The following is a 15,387-nucleotide window of genomic DNA, read 5'->3' on the forward strand; positions in this document are numbered from 1 at the left end:
GGGTCCAAGCCCTTCCGCTCCCATGGGAATTCCAGTAGTGCACAGTGAAGAGGCGAAAATGAGCCGGCACTATGTTAAGTGTGCCGGGTCATGCGCGCTGGCACTGCCCGATATAGACATAATCCAAGATATTGCCGGTGGAATGCGAGTTCGGAAAACGGTCGTTCTGATTCCATTGATGTTGTTTATCACGGATAACTACGGATAGAGGGCGATCAAAAGCGGCGATCATGAGCGGGTTTTCAAGTTCAAGCGGATACGCACAGACCAGTTGCCGAGCGTTGCCTAAAATAACACTTGGCGACCGGCCATTTCAGGGAGGCAGGGACTTCAGATGGACCCGAAAGCTTGGTTGAGACTGCCATCTCTTGTGACCGTAAGAGCATCTACTCCGTAATGCGTTTGTAAATACTAGAGGTACCTACCTAACATATCCTGGTGAATAAACACCCAAGTGACAACACATCATTAATTGACCGGCTGATGCCTTTATTGATGGCACATCTCAGCGTCGAGCCCCCCTCTGCCGACGACAGTAGCAATGGACCTCCCGGACCCCAAGAGGAAAGCGCCGCGGGCCAGACAAGACCGGGTCATCTTGCACTTTGTATACCTCCTCCCTCCTAGGTTTTCTCTGTCCCGTCCCTGATCTGCATGACATCCCGAGTATGTGGCCCTATCTGACACTGCAACCGTTTTTTTCTTCTATCTAGGACCTCGATTGTTTCTACGCTCAGGCACGTCACCCCACAACCTGACAGCCGATCGCCAACGCCAAACCCAGGCGGACCCATAGCTTACAATCTCCCCCCCCCCCCTGTCCAGTGTGTCGAGAACAAGCAGCCTTCGCTCAAGACGTTGCCGCTTGGCATCAAGCAAAAGGGCATCATCGCGACATGCAACTACGTAGCCCGGCGCCATGGCGTCAAGAAGCTGACGACCATTGCCGAAGCTAAGAAAGCCTGCCCGGACCTGGTTATTGTTGAGGGCGAGGACTTGTCCCCCTTCCGCGATGTCTCCAAGCGGCTGTACTCACTACTCCGATCTTACTCGTGGAACGCCAAAATTGAGCGTCTCGGGCTTGACGAGGTGTTTCTTGATGTTAGTGATGTTGTTTCATACAACATCGAGCTCCTCAACAAAAACGCACTGCACCAGTCCTATTTTTGTCTCTCACCGTCCGATCCCGAGGCCGGCTTCGCATTTGACGCCACGTCGTTTGCCGGCTGCGTCCACGGTAGAGATAACGGGCCTTCTGATGACAGTGTTCTGCGTATGCGGCTGTTGCTTGGCTCTCACCTCGCTCAGTACTTGAGGTTCAAGATTGAAGAGGAGGGCTACACGAGCTCCTGCGGGATATCTACCAGCAAGTTGCTGGCCAAACTGGCCGGGGACAAGAACAAACCACGTAATCAGACCACCCTCCTTGCACTCGGGCAAGAAGAGATTTTATCCTTCATGGACGGCCACAAGCTTCGGAAGGTGCCCGGAATAGGCTCTAAGATTACCCGAGTCCTCGAGGGATTCGTGCTTGGCAAAGAAATGGACCTTGACATGCACTCAATGGAATGCTTCACTACAGTCGGCCAGGTGCGTACACACCCTGGCATCTCGCCTCCAGCACTTGAAAAGCTTCTGTCCGGCCCAGGCTCCGAGAGGGGCCTTGGAAACAAGGTTTGGGCCCTTCTCCATGGCGTCGACGATACAGAAGTGAAACCGGCCCGTGATGTCCCAACACAGATAAGCATCGAAGACACTTACAAGGGACTCAACGAACCGCAAGAAATCATGCGCGAGCTTCTAACACTTACCGCCTCCCTTCTCCGTCGCATGCACATTGACCTTTTGGAAGATGATGACACACCTGGAGACGCCGTCGGCGGTACACACTCTACACTGGCGCGCAAGAGGTGGCTGGCGTACCCCAAGACCATCCGCCTCACCACACGGCCCTATACGTCGCCAACTGACAACAAACCGTATAATTGGGCCCGCGTTTCCCGCAGCTGCGCCCTACCTGGCTTTGTCCTTAACAGCACCAACAATCCGAGCTCATCATCCGCAGAGCAAATAGTTAACCGTCTAGTCACTGAAACCTTGCTGCCCCTGTTCCACAAGCTAAATGCGGAGAAGCAGCGCGGATGGAATATTGGCCTGATAAATGTCTGCGTGACCAACATGACGGGCACGGATGGCGGCGTGGCAAGTGGGAGGGACATTGCCACCATGTTCCGGCGCCAGGAGGACATTCTGCGCGACTTCAGAGTTCATAACGAGGACATGAAAGGCGAGCATAGCCCCGGGCGAGGCCAAGACAGTGTAATGAAAGGCGGTCGCCCGAGCCAAGACGATGACGAAGAGAGCCAGGACTCCGACACGTGGGATCATCACGACGCCCACGACTTGGATGAGGACTTGGACAGGGACCGATGTTCCCTATGTGGGCATTTCATTCCGCGCTTTGCCATGTTGGCTCATGAGCGATATCACCGCATGGATGCGGACCGTGAGGTTCAGAAGGGCTGGGCTACCGGTCCATTCCAGTACCGATAGCTACACGAACAATTCAAGCCGTTGGCATCCATCAAACCAGGCCACGAACAGTATGTAGTTCCAGTTCCAGTTCCACTCCACCTTCGACTTACGAACCTGTGGTGTAGTATCCACGTATTTGTGTTTCGTGGTGTATTCGTCTTGTAGCCAAGCTGGTATCGCCTTTCGACCGCGTACCTGTCGTCCACATCAGGACCGTAGATTGCTTCTCAGTATACACAGGGCTATATGCACCGCCGACCTTTCCACAACATGATTGATGGATTGATGGCATGTACTGTAAACGAGGGGCAGAAGCCCAATACTACAGCAAGCGGCAAGCATAGAATATCACTCTGCTATTAGGTATTTCGGTATGTATAACGTCCTAATTTCCTCGACAGCTGTGTTAATCCGTTAGACCGGTTGAGATTTCCCATCCCACCCATTACCCGAGCCTAGGTCCATGTCTTGATCAAATCAACAGTATGCTTCAAGCCAATCTTCCGAGCAACAACCCTCTCCATCTATCATTATAGCACCCGAAAAGGATACCATACAATTTCATGTTTTTCCCTTCCTTGTCTTGCCGGGGTCAGCCATTATGAAGCCGTCCCCAATCGCCCGTTGAGCTAACCTTTAACCAGTACCAAGCGCACATCCCTACAGCGCACAACCTCAATGCATACGCATACATGTACATACAAAGGGGTATCATCGTCATCTATATAAACTCCCCTGGCCATCTATAAAACCAAACAACACCCTTTGCCCTGCCGTTTGGAGGTTGGCTATTAGGGAGAGCGGAGAACACATGTTGAACTTAAGAGAAATCAGGGACAGATAAGAAAGGAAAAAACACAAATACAGAGGAAAAGAACGACCCCAGAGATATGCATAGCATTATGCTTAGTCGTTTCCCTTTTCGCATCCGACATCATCAACCATGCCCAGTCCATTTCGGCCCTTCCTTCATCTGTAGCCAAACGCCTAAACGGACAAGCCCATCACCCAATCGTTGCAACAACAGCTGGGGCGGTGGGGGCGGTTGAAAAGTCGAACCCAACACACCCAGAACTAAACAAGAAAAAGGGGAAACCGCTGTCTTGGGAAGGACTGCGGGGGCGAGGAGGGATCATGTGCGAGAGATAGCAAACGTACGCACATATGCAAGCAAAGCAAGCAAGCCGCATTAGTAAAGAAGCAAATAGCACAGGAGATTGAATGTCAAATGAACAAAAATTCAACGCTCGTCTGTTCAGGTATAGTTTAAGATAAGTTAGTCTTTGAAACATTACTCATTCCTCAATCTTCAAGCCCGCCCCTTGCTGCCCTGGCCCGGAAATCCGGGCTTTGGCTCCATTACTACCACTCCTATTCCTACACCTGCTAATACTCTCCATCAGGCGTTGATTTCCCGCCATGACCTCGACAAGCCAGTCGGCCGAGAGGTTGAGCATGACGGCCTTGCTGTAGCCCCCAGACTTGAGCGCGGGGACGATGGCGCCAAGGTCGTTGAAGTGGTCCTTGATGAGGTCTCTCCTCTTTTGCTCGCTCCGGATGTGGTTCTCGCGCTTCTGCTCGTCGGTCAGGTTCGCTCTAGGCTGTTTCGCCCCTCCGGACCCCGACGACGCCGATACCGACGTTTTGCTTCCGTTCACCCCGGATGCTGATGACTTGCGCCGCTTGCTATCCGTTTCAACAACGGCGGCGGCGGAGGCGGTTGCTGCGCCTTCGGTTTCGGGACTCAGGGGCGCCGGCCCTGGCGGCTTGCGCCTTCTTGGTAATGGTGTTATTGTTGATGACGCTTTTACCGACCCTGCTGCTGCCGATGCTGGCCTTTTCGCGTCTTGAACTGGTGATGTTGGTGATTGGTCCGGGCCGGGTAGAGATGTGGATGAAACGTGTGGACTTGTCACGGCCATTTTAGTGCTTCTTCGCCGCTTCCGAGGCGGATCCGAGTCGCCACATTCGGGCTCGTCTGGAGTGAGTGGGTGGCTGAGCGGTTTTAGTCTGGCTGGGGACTCTAATGATGGTTGTTTGGTGGGTGGTGATGGAGGCGTTATAGAGACGGGACTGGGCACCCGCGTCGGCGCGCTGCTTGAGTTCCTCTGTAGGCACCCTAGTGTTGCTAACTGCTCTGCCGATATAGCTTCAGTAGTTTCCCTAGCTGACCGAGGCACAAAATTGACTCTGTTAAAGTTCGGGTCGGAACCGAACTGGACTTCTTCGAGGGGTGGTCGAAGAGAGTATGATTGACCGTGGAAAGGGTCATGAAACACAGTGGCTCGTAGTGAGTTAGAGCGGTGGTTACTGTTGGAAGGCAGCTGGCGGGCATTGTTGCCGGCGCTCCCGTATTCCTGGTGTTGGGCAGGCGCGGCCGAGGAACTAACATGTGAGGGCATCTCGGCGGCTGTGTTGAAGAGCATGTCCAGCAGCTGACCAGGACGGCTGGACAGGGCAGTGGCGGCAGCGATTACCTCGGGAGAGGGTTCCGCAAGTTCTGGGTTTGACTGCTCAGCAGTACTGCCCGCAGGCAGCGTGATGCTGTTTGGCGATCTGAGACCCCATGGCTGAAGCGACATGCTAGTCAGGTTCGGGTAGGCCGTGTCGATCAGTCCATCAGCCGCCGTTCCGTACGACACGTTATGGCCGACGACTTCTGGCGGAAGACACCAGTTCTCGGTATAGACGGCCGATAAGAAGCCATTGTCAGGCATCTCCGAATCGCCGATGCTGTTCCAGAAATTGGACAAAAGCATCTGATCATTGTTGTCCAAGAGTTCTCCTCCGGGAGGTTCTGGGGGGATGAGGGCGTCTTGGCTTTCTTCGAGGTCTTCCTGCCCGGATGGTTGGATGCCGTCTGTCAAATGTCAGGCGGGGAAGGCTTTGGAGACCGCGACCGGGGCACAAGGCATTGTCAGACTTACAGCCAAATGGCAAAGACCCATGGCCGCTTCCCCCATATCCAAGTTCCCTATACCCGCCTAGCGGACGCCTCGGATCCATGTGCTCTGCACTCTGAGCCAGGAGCATATCCGCCGGGACGAGGTCGCAGAGGGGTCGCAGCTTCCGAGACTCGGGTCGACAGCGAGGGCTGCCATGCAATTCAGCGCAGGATGGTTGAGGCGCTGATTTTCAAGGCTCTGTCGATCAAGTCGAGCATGGGGCGAAGAGGGAAACGACGGCTGGGCGCGCGACACGGCCGAGGAAGGGGGAAGAGCGAGCTGGGTATGTATGATCTCTGCACATAAAATCTCGCTATCTGGGAAAGGGAAGTAGTATCTCGCTGTCTCAAATGTCGTGGTTTACCGATGACCTGGTCTGTGTAGATTACTTTGGTGGCGTTGAATGTCTTGAAAGCATTGGGCGGGGACGGGAGTGGCACATGCAAATGGAAAACGTTCGCGGCAGGTTCCTTAATAGGGACGACAGGGAAGCAGCCCTTGCACCAGTTTCACAAGGGCAGTGATTGGGGCTAGCGTATGCGGGGAGCGCTCGTGAATTAATTGGTAACTATGGGGCTGGCGGGCGACAGGCTCACAACGGTGACCCGCTGTGCAGTGGAAAGCCGGATTGCATGGCTGCATTATTACCTGACATTGTGTATGTACTTCCCACCCATCACCTTTCGTGAACTGAACTCGAAATTGGGTCCATTTGCATGGAGATGGCCTCGCAAGTCCTTGGTAACTCGAGCTCGGAGCAGCCCAAACTCAAAAGCAGCCGTCGTTCTACAGGAGATTCCGGCTGGGCCGGAATAGGCAAGTCCAAACTTCTACGTAATTCAGGAACATGGAAATCCAGAACGGGTATTCACTCCGCTGCTACACGTTAGACTGAAACTGGTGATGCCCTAGGTACTCGACTTCCTGGTGCAAGTCATTAACATTGATCTGTGTGACGGGCAGTATCGGACCATGGAGCGCGAGCGAATTGGAAAGGCTTCATGCAGGATGCAAGATCCAGCGCAACAAAAAGGCCTTGGATCAGTTTGCTCGATTTTGTTGAATATGGCTGATAGCAATATCATGCGCATATCGTAGATAAGCGGCTTAGGGGAACATCACATGCTTCTCTCAATGCCAAGCATGCCAGAAGCTTGATGGGCAGAAAAGTGGGGCCGAAGCCATACCAAAAAGGGGTGCTAACGTGAGCGAAAGTCCAGTGTGCTCAGAAACGAAGCCTTGCTTCAATTGCTGATGCCACAGTGTGCGCAATAGAGGGCAGGATGATTTGAAGAGTTTCCGGTTTGTTTATTCGAGGATCCAGAACATAGGCAATTGTCACCCGTGCGGCAAAGGCTTGGGCTAACAAGGCTGAGGATCTGGAGCTTTGAGTGCAATGCGAAAGCGAGGGACCGGGACGCCATCGACCTCGCTCGGTATCCACAGGTCAAAATGAAGGAAATGTAAGCCATCGAATGTCTGTGTCAACTAACATTAACTCAGTGCCCAAGCGTAGACTGCCTAGACTGCTACTTACCCACAGATCTTATACCGGTAATCAAGGCAAGCTAGTGTAGCGTGGCGCCGACTATACAGTACCAACGTCCATGAACGACGGGCTCGGCGTTGCCGTGGCACTTGGACAGCGGCTGCATCAGCAGAGGACGTGAAATCCAGATTTAGCAGGAGCCCATTTCAAGTAGCACATGTCGGCGTCCCCCTGTCATTCCAGGTTACAGTAGCATGGCAGAATGCCAGAAAGGCCTCTCAGCAGAAGGCAGTCACAGGGCCGGAATTCAACTCTGCAAGTCAGGCAGATCTGATGATGTTCATCTAACTTACCGAACCATTTTCACCCAACAAATGGTTCCTGCTCTTGGGTTGGGCAGTAACTACCGTACGCAGGCAGTTATAACTGGACGCCCGTGTATGTATGTACTTATGTAGAAGGAGCCCCCCCTGCACAACGACGATGAATTTACCCCGCAAAACTCGGCTCCGTGCATATCCTTTCCTGCATGGACGATTCAAGTCTCGACATCCATGTATCCGTTCTGACTGCCTGGACTACACACGTCCCCCAATTTTAACGTTACTTCCTTCTCACCAGCGTGGTTTCCAAAACCCTGGCTCGTTGCTCGGCCGGGGCGCGGGTCGACCGGCTCAGGGCCCGGGCAGCTGGTCCGTGAGCTGGCAAGCGCAAGGTTCCAAGAACAGCAGATTCGCAGACAAAGCAACAGCGTCGCGTACCTGTGGCTCCGTACAGTAAAGAAAAGGACGAATCCAGGACTCGAACCGAGGTTAGCATCGGCTTCGACTGCGTCACTTGTACGCGTTTGTTGATGAAATTATTGCGCACATATCCGGCTTTGAACTGACAGGCGGAACCTTATTGCTCAAAAGCATTTTGGCGAGCTGCTGTGCTCCTGCATACGCCTGATGCTGGCTTCGGAGTCAGAAGACGAAGACAGGTTCGCACTGCGCAGGTTCCCAGGTTCGCAGGTTTGATCCAAGACTACTGCAGCAGCAGCATCTTTCTCACACGTTGCACGACGGCAGCATTCCCATGTCGTCGTCATCGCATCAGGCTCACCGACCTGATGGGTCTCGGGGACGCACAACAAGATGGGATGAAGGCATCCCCCCGATGCTCCGGCCGCTGGTGCGCGCCTATCTCCTTGGCTATGTGTCCAGCGTAGCACCAAGGCTGCTGACGTTGTTGCTTCAACACCTCACGCGGCGCAAGCTCAAGAGGCAGGCCCAGGAGCCAGCAACGACACCGGCTGGCGCACAGCCGCAGAAAAACGGCGAGCCGTTTCTGGAAGCACTGCAGCGCATCCTCCGAGGGGGGCTTGATTGGCAGCGCTTCCCCACATTTTGTGCCGTCCTTGTCGGCGGCAGCACGCTGCTCGAGGTGAGTTAGCGCTTGTCACACACCTCTTTTTTTTTTTTTTTTCTTTTTGCTCCGGCCCGCATGACGCACGTTAACCCAGTCGATCGAACTTGGGTTTCAGCGCCCGTTTAGTGTCGTGTTCAGCCAGCTAGCAAACAACCTCTCCGAGATCGCCCGGCGGAGGTATGCGGTCGCGAACCCCTTTTCCAGCCGCCGACATGATCCCGTAATGTTGACGATCGTCTCAGGCTCTCCCGCTGGTGCGCCTCGTTCACCGCCGCATGGTTGAGTCTCCGCTTGCTTCAGTCCAAGCAGACCCCGAGCTTCACCGACACGCTCCCCTCCGCCAATGGCACCCCGCCCAAAACCATCCACTATGCGGGACGGACCCTAGACCTGACTTTCTTCGCCGTGACCCGCGCGCTGGACGTGATTGGCGGCGAGCTCTGGCACAGACGCAGACTGCGCCGGCGACGACAAGTTCCGCAAAATCCCGGATGGAGCTCTCTGGAATCCGCCGTCTCCCGCCTTACTGACCCAGCCATATTCGCCCTCTCCAGCGGCTTGATCATGTGGACCTGGATCTATCTTCCCTCACGCCTGCCGCGAGCCTACAACAAGTGGATTGGCTCCGCCGCGGCGGTCGACGGCCGCCTGATCGAGGCTCTCCGGCTGTGCCGCACCGGGAAGCTGCGCTATGGCCTGGACACGGGCTGCGCCAACCTGCTAGGCTCTATGTGCGCCGACTACGGCTGGCCGGAGGAGTGGGGAAACCCGGCCAAGTCGGTGCCTTTCCCCTGCGAGATGGTGCACATGGGGTGCGGTCCGTCGTGCGAGTACCACGCCGTCTCGCGCTTCGCCCGCTCCTTCCGCTGGGCCATGGCCACGTACCTGCCGTTGAGTCTGCTGCTCGCGTTGGGACGGAGTTCCGACCACCGCCGCCTCCCAGCAGGCCTCCGCCGCGCGCTGCTCTCGGCCGCCCGCAGTTCCGCCTTCTTGGCGACCTTCATAGCCCTCTTCTACTACGGCGTCTGTCTCGCCCGCACGAGAGTGGGACCCAGCGTGCTGGGCAAGGACGCGGCCGCCCGCGAGAAGATTGATGGCGGCTATTGCATTGCCTGCGGCTGCCTGCTCTGCGGCTGGAGCATCCTCTTCGAGCACCCCGGCCGCAGGAAGGACTTGGCACTGTTTGTGGCGCCCAGGGCGCTGGCCACCCTCTTCCCCAGGCGCTATGCCCTGGACAAGCAGTGGCGTGAGACGCTGGTGTTTGCGGCCAGCACGGCCTTGGTGTTTACCTGTGTGCGCGAGAACAGGGCACGGGTGAGAGGTGTCTTCGGCAGCGTCCTAGGCAGCGTTTTGCAGGCGTAGTACGGATGGCAAGGAGCAAGGTCTAATGACTTAATGTGTATTGTGTTATTGTATGCTACTGTATTGTACGACGTTCTGCATGAGATGGATTATGGTATGGTGTAAAGCGGCCACTACGGGGATCGGGGACTCAGGGTTCGAATGTATACTTAGACCAACACTCCGCGAGTTGAGCTAGATGGTCTTCCCTGTGATACAGGTGTGGTTATCAAAACAGTAATGTAGTGTTAAGATTGTGAGACAATCAAAGCTGGCTATTATCTTGATGCGTTTCTTACCGTATGGAGCACAGCCAACTCGGAGAAAATAAGTGCCCATGTTAGTAAGTGCTGCGTCATCCCTCTCTAATAAGACACATGCCGACCTCCTGCGCCTTGTATCCCCCAATTTCCAACGGTGTTGGTATCATACACAAGTCGTCGCTCATCTCGAACCACTCAACAACACCTGCCAAATAGTTACAATTGAAAGGGAAAAGAAAATCGCCCTTAACCTACAGTTTCGCCGTTCTATGAGCATTCCCCAGCCCTTGGCTCAACCACACCCTCTCCCACCAGAAGCGACATGCCTCCTTTTCAAACTCGCTCAGCTCCTGCACCTGCGCGGGGATCCCCCGATTCTTGATCAGCTTGCCCGGCTCCCGCTCGTTATTCCCTTCCCCAAAGACCATGATACTGCCGCTGCCGCTACCGCTACCGTCAGCCACCCGTCTGTTCCGCCTATCAGCGGGACTCGCGCTCCAAGTCGGACCATCGTCGGAAAAGGGCGACAGAAAGACAGGCCATTCCACCGCCGCCGCCTTCTTGCTTCTCCCGTTCCCCTCCCCAGAAGCTGAATCCGAGTCAGAGTCAAAAGTGGAGGTCGGGTTGGGATTGGGATCCCCGACGGGACTGGCCACGAAGCGCGCCCACATGCCGTGCATGGCCTTGGCGACCTGTTCCAGCCCGGGCTTGCCGCGCAGCACGTTCATGTCGTAGACCACGGCGGGGACTTCGTCGACGTGGTTTGCCGTGCCCCACGTCGAGGTCGCGGCGTAGCGGTAGACGTAGACCCTATCCTTCTTGCTGCTGTTTTTGCTCATGAAGTGGGCCGTCTGCAGGACCGGGCAGATGTAGGCGTAGTGCGAGTACGCGGCGTCCAGGCGCGCCCATTGCCGCCCCATGCCGCGGGGCACGCTCTTGTAAGGGTTGTTGTCTGCGGGGGAAGTGAGAGGGTCCGGGTACAGGGCTTCGAGCCGGTCCAGGTCGGCTTCGGTCATGGAGGGGATGAGGGACTGGAAAAAGGAGCGGAAATCTGACGAGGTGTCGGCCTTGGGCGGGATGAACATTGTGCCCTCATTGGTGTTGTAGCCGGTTAGGATGGGGATGTGCAGGTGGGAGCCGTTGAGCCAGGAGGTGATGGGAAGAGTGGGGATTATGGGGTCGGGTTGGGTGTGGCTGGAGTTGGCGAGCGGGTTGGGGCCGTCGATGACGGGTTGGAACGGCCAGGTTACGTGCTCGACGTACTTGTCCCAGACGGCTTTGGAGGCGGTCACGATGGTCTCGAGCGGGAGTGTGCGCAGGTGAGAGAAGATCTGCGATTCAGGGATGCCGTCGGCGCCAGCGGCAATAAGGAATTCACGGAATTGGACCAGGTGACGAGGGTGGGTCGGGTAGAAGACGGCGCGAGCAGTGGTGGCGCCTGACTCGAGGATGGCTTTGTGGAAGGGCGCGGGAGATGAGGAGCGAGCGTAGTGCATTATGTGGTGGCCGACCTGGATGGGATTAGCTGAAATGCAACCTGAACGGATGACGGGATCAGAGTACACACCGAGTGTGCGCCTGCACTGAGCCCCATGATGGTCACGTTCCCCGGATCGCCACCAAACGCCTCGATGTTGTCGCGTACCCACTCGAGGAGCAGCTGTTGGTCCCGCAGGCCCAGATTCAACAAGCCCTCCCGAGCCGTTACAGCCGAAGGCAGAAAGCCCAGAGCGCCAACCCGGTAGTTGAAGTTGACGGCCACAATGGGCGCCTCAGCCCAAGCGACGAAGCTCGCCATGTTTCGCTCGATTCCACGGCCCACATTGAAGCCCCCGCCGTGGATATACACGACAACGGGCAGCCGCGCCTTTTGCGTGCCGTTGCCCTCTTTCGCATAGCCTTCCCTGTTGACAAGGCCGGCAGGCCGGTAGACATTCAGATTCAGACAGTCCTCGCCCACGCCCTTGCCAAGCACACCGTCACTTGGACAAACCGGACCAAAGGCCAGTGCATCAAACGTCTCTGTGGATGGCGGAACCGGCTTTGGCGGGCGAAAGCGGTTCTCGCCTCCCGTGTCCTGGCCATAGGGCACGCCGCGGAAGGCCTCAACTGCCTTTGGATAGCGGGTGGATGCGAGCAACGTGGTGCCGACATAGGTGCCCTGGCGGATGGTGACGGTGGGTGCTGGCGCCGTGGGTTTCGCCATGGTCTCCAATGTCGTGGGCGTTGCTGTGTCGGTTGGCACGGTGATGTCCGTATCAATGGACCCCAGAGGCCCCAGATCTTCCGGCGCTGATGCTGAATCCGGCTGCGTCACACTTCCGCCGTAGCTGCCTTTGGCCAGGGGCAACAGCGAGGCACGCAGACTCTGGTAGTTGCCGTCCTGGTAGAGGTTGACGTACAGGCCGAACAGCAACAGTAATGCGAAGCCGGATGCGAGCACCAACCGACGCAGCGGCCTCGGCATTAATAGCCCTCCTAGGAGAGACATGGAAGTGGGTGAGGCTTGTGGGGGTGCCCTTTGGGACCCTGTCCACTCTTCTTCATCAAGCACGCGATTGCCCGCTGCGTGTCTCGGGACCGCGAGAGGGTCCGCCGAGGGTCCGCGGTCCACTGCAGTGAGGTGCGGAGAGATGCTTGGCGCCGTTGAAGGCTTGTCGGCTATAATCTGCCGCATGCTAGTGCCATATTAACGTTGGGTAGAAAACGGCAATGTTGCGGTGGAAAGAGGCCTGCGCAAGGCTAACGGTTTCCGCACACTCGCAGCGTGGGATTTTAACCTGGAATGCGGTTCTGTAGCGGTACGGAGGTAGTTACGGAGTAGCTCCGTAGTGGGGAAACAATTGAGAGACTGCCCAGGAAAAGCGAAGGAAATGCGGCTATAAAAGCATTTCGCTCCTTTACTTCCAGTGACCCTTTACCCTTATATTCTACCGGCAGCACCACATTGGTCTAGGGAATTACGTGTACTTGTTCCATCGGCGGCACAGCAGCAATCCTGTGATGCCTACGAACTTCGATCCCTAATACTAAGGTATGTATGTATGTACATGTACATATGGATTGAATAGTAGTGTAACTTACAAGCTCTCCCTGTATTGTTCGAATGTGAAAGTTTACAACAGGGGCATCGGTGTTAAATGGGAAAAAGATACAAACGCGACCTCAAACCAGTTGTTAAACTCAACTTAAAGTAAGTAGTGCTAGGACATTTAGGGACACCCAGAAGGCCGTTTTCTTCTCGACTACAAAGCTAGGTAAGTTCTCGAGAATCAGATAGTTTAATGTTGAGATGCAAGCAAGGGGTGAATGGAATTAATCATGTATCGTACTGTACTGTACAGTACTGTATGTATAGCACGATACAGGTATTGTACAATACATACAATACGTACCTTATATATCTCCTTCCCTGGGTCATGGAGATTGTGGTTTTTCTGTGCTAATCACAACTGAGCTCATGGAAGCCTCACCCAAATGATCACTCACACCTTAGTCGCTGCCGTTGCTTGCTCTCTGCAACCTCCCGATGGAGCACCGGCTGAGACGGATCATCTATGCTGACTCTGTTTGTATCATGTCGATTGATTGACTCTCGTTGGTCGATGACTGCTGTTTGTCTGCGCATGAATTCATATAGAGAAGCAAAGCGCTGTAGCAGGCCTTCACTGCATAGACCATTGCATTGGTCTTTGAGCTAATTGACCTTCTTACTGCCCTTTCCTCCCACTTTTATCTTTTGTCCTTGCTCTCCTCCATAATGGCCACCATCGTGGCCATTCTCCCGGTGGCCGAACCCGTCTCTTCCGTGACTTGACCGCATCCAACGCCCTCAACCATGTCTCTCGGCGACATCGACGACCAGACGCTGGCGGTCGTCGTTCAGCTGCAGCTGGAAGACCTCCAAGCCATCCAAGAAGCCGTCCGCGCCGGAAAACGAAAGGGGAAGCAACGACTCGGAGAGGTAGACGATGCCGAGCTTGTGCTCGAAATGTACCACGCTGAACTCTTGTCCGCGGCAAGGAGTCTGTCGGACCGCGCAATGTGCCAAAGAATACTCCGTGCCGTGGGATCAGATGCCGAGCTAATAGGCACTTCGCTGCGTGAGGAGGACCAGGCGGTACGCGACGAGGACATAGCCTTGAGCATAAGCGCTCAAGGAGGTACTCGGGACGATGGGAATGACCATGTGGATTCTCAGACGTCGTGGGCGGACAGTGAGCTGGCCGAGCAGTTAGAGACTCTTCATCTCCCCTCGATGGGTGACTGTGAGGACCCGACCGGCCAAGTGGAGAGCTCAAAGTGGGCGGCGAGCAGGTGACCACCAGCTTCCGCTAATGAGCCACTGGGCCCGACGAGAGACTGTGTCGCATGTGGCGAGAAACATCACGACACCGACGTCGCTGCCTGCCCGTGCTCCCACGATTACTGTCGCGACTGTCTTAACAGTCTCTTCAAGGCATCCCTTACCGATGAGGGCCTATTCCCTCCAAAGTGTTGTGGCCAGGAGATCTCTCTCGAGATCTATCGCACCCTGGTCCATGACAAAGGGGTCGCGGAGCAATTCCAGGAAAAGAAGGTTGAGTTTGGAACAGTGAACCGAACATACTGCCACCAGGCAACATGTTCGGCGTTTGTTCCGCCCACGTCTATACACAAAGATGTCGCAACTTGCCAGCGTTGTCTCAATCAAACGTGCGCCATATGCAAAGCGCCCGCGCACGAAGGGTCCGACTGTCCTCAAGACCCTTCGCTTCAGGAGACACTGCGCCTTGCAGCCGAGCAGGGCTGGCAGCGGTGCAGCTCGTGCAAACGACTCGTTGAACTTGACCACGGGTGCAACCACATCAGTGAGTCGGCCCAACGTACCCAGACTGAAAGCAAGCATCCACCCCCTGCTGTCGTTTCTAACCGTTTGCTACTTCACAGCCTGTCACTGCGGGTTCCAGTTCTGCTATGTCTGCGGAGAACGGTGGAAAACCTGCAGATGCCCCCAGTGGGACGAAGGCCGCCTCTACCGCCGCGCCAACAACCTCGTTGACCGAGATGCAGCCGGTCGACGGCTAGGCGTCCAGCGGAGGGCAGATCTAGTCGAGAGGGCAGTACATGAATTGCGAGCTAACCATGAGTGCCGACATCAGGAGTGGAGGTACCGCGCAGGCCGATTTCGTTGTGAGGAGTGCCGTGATTTTCTACCGACTTACATATTTGAATGCGAGCAATGTCGGATCTTGGCTTGCAGGAGGTGCCGCTACAATCGTCTATCATTCCTCTGAGGTCACCGTCATGTCTTTACGGCATCCGTTCGTCGGCTTAAAGGGCTGAGAGATATCACCTCACACCGCGCACAAGAGTCTTGCCCTGAGGTAGCCGGTAGCCGGTGACATCTAGAGCTTACATAGTT

The 15,387-nt window shown here is 55.5% G+C and overlaps 5 protein-coding genes across 5 annotated transcripts; 3 read left to right on the top strand and 2 right to left on the bottom strand.

Moving 5' to 3' along the window:
- Positions 1 to 541: 541 nt before the first annotated feature.
- On the top strand, positions 542 to 2,553 carry N656DRAFT_790663 (impB/mucB/samB family protein; the record flags this gene model as incomplete). The annotated part of the gene is made up of 4 exons (XM_064816906.1): positions 542 to 607; positions 714 to 737; positions 826 to 2,317; positions 2,348 to 2,553. 4 exons carry the CDS (start codon positions 542 to 544, stop codon positions 2,551 to 2,553), a joined length of 1,788 nt encoding a protein of 595 aa, XP_064668746.1.
- A 1,373-nt stretch (positions 2,554 to 3,926) lies between these two features.
- Positions 3,927 to 4,169, bottom strand: N656DRAFT_681887 (uncharacterized protein; the record flags this gene model as incomplete). The annotated part of the gene is made up of 1 exon (XM_064810566.1): positions 3,927 to 4,169. A coding segment is annotated over one exon (243 nt), but the record flags the coding sequence as incomplete, so codon positions are not given.
- A 3,592-nt stretch (positions 4,170 to 7,761) lies between these two features.
- N656DRAFT_780994 (uncharacterized protein) lies at positions 7,762 to 9,956 on the top strand. Its single transcript, XM_064815494.1, has 3 exons — positions 7,762 to 8,394; positions 8,495 to 8,556; positions 8,622 to 9,956. Exons 1-3 carry the CDS (start codon positions 8,047 to 8,049, stop codon positions 9,739 to 9,741), a joined length of 1,530 nt encoding a protein of 509 aa, XP_064668748.1. The 5' UTR covers positions 7,762 to 8,046; the 3' UTR covers positions 9,742 to 9,956.
- A 278-nt stretch (positions 9,957 to 10,234) lies between these two features.
- N656DRAFT_712488 (alpha/beta-hydrolase) lies at positions 10,235 to 12,450 on the bottom strand (the record flags this gene model as incomplete). The annotated part of the gene is made up of 2 exons (XM_064811816.1): positions 10,235 to 11,494; positions 11,551 to 12,450. The coding sequence occupies 2 exons, from the start codon at positions 12,448 to 12,450 to the stop codon at positions 10,235 to 10,237; spliced, it is 2,160 nt and encodes a 719-aa protein (XP_064668749.1).
- A 1,371-nt stretch (positions 12,451 to 13,821) lies between these two features.
- Positions 13,822 to 15,308, top strand: N656DRAFT_790666 (uncharacterized protein; the record flags this gene model as incomplete). The annotated part of the gene is made up of 4 exons (XM_064816907.1): positions 13,822 to 14,285; positions 14,343 to 14,833; positions 14,913 to 15,167; positions 15,226 to 15,308. The coding sequence occupies 4 exons, from the start codon at positions 13,822 to 13,824 to the stop codon at positions 15,306 to 15,308; spliced, it is 1,293 nt and encodes a 430-aa protein (XP_064668750.1).
- Positions 15,309 to 15,387: the final 79 nt, after the last annotated feature.

The sequence above is a fragment of the Canariomyces notabilis genome (genome assembly GCF_033297395.1).
Source record: "Canariomyces notabilis strain CBS 508.74 unplaced genomic scaffold N656scaffold_16, whole genome shotgun sequence".
NCBI lineage: Eukaryota > Fungi > Ascomycota > Sordariomycetes > Sordariales > Chaetomiaceae > Canariomyces > Canariomyces notabilis.

What these genes read in the sequence shown, in the direction of transcription:
- N656DRAFT_780994 (XM_064815494.1), top strand. Translation starts at nt 8,047, where the DNA reads ATGTCGTCGTCATCGCATCAGGCTCACCGACCTGATGGGTCTCGGGGA. An exon ending in GCGGCAGCACGCTGCTCGAG is followed by an intron (nt 8,395 to 8,494) that starts GTGAGTTAGCGC and finishes CTTGGGTTTCAG; the next exon opens with CGCCCGTTTAGTGTCGTGTT. An exon ending in TCCGAGATCGCCCGGCGGAG is followed by an intron (nt 8,557 to 8,621) that starts GTATGCGGTCGC and finishes CGATCGTCTCAG; the next exon opens with GCTCTCCCGCTGGTGCGCCT.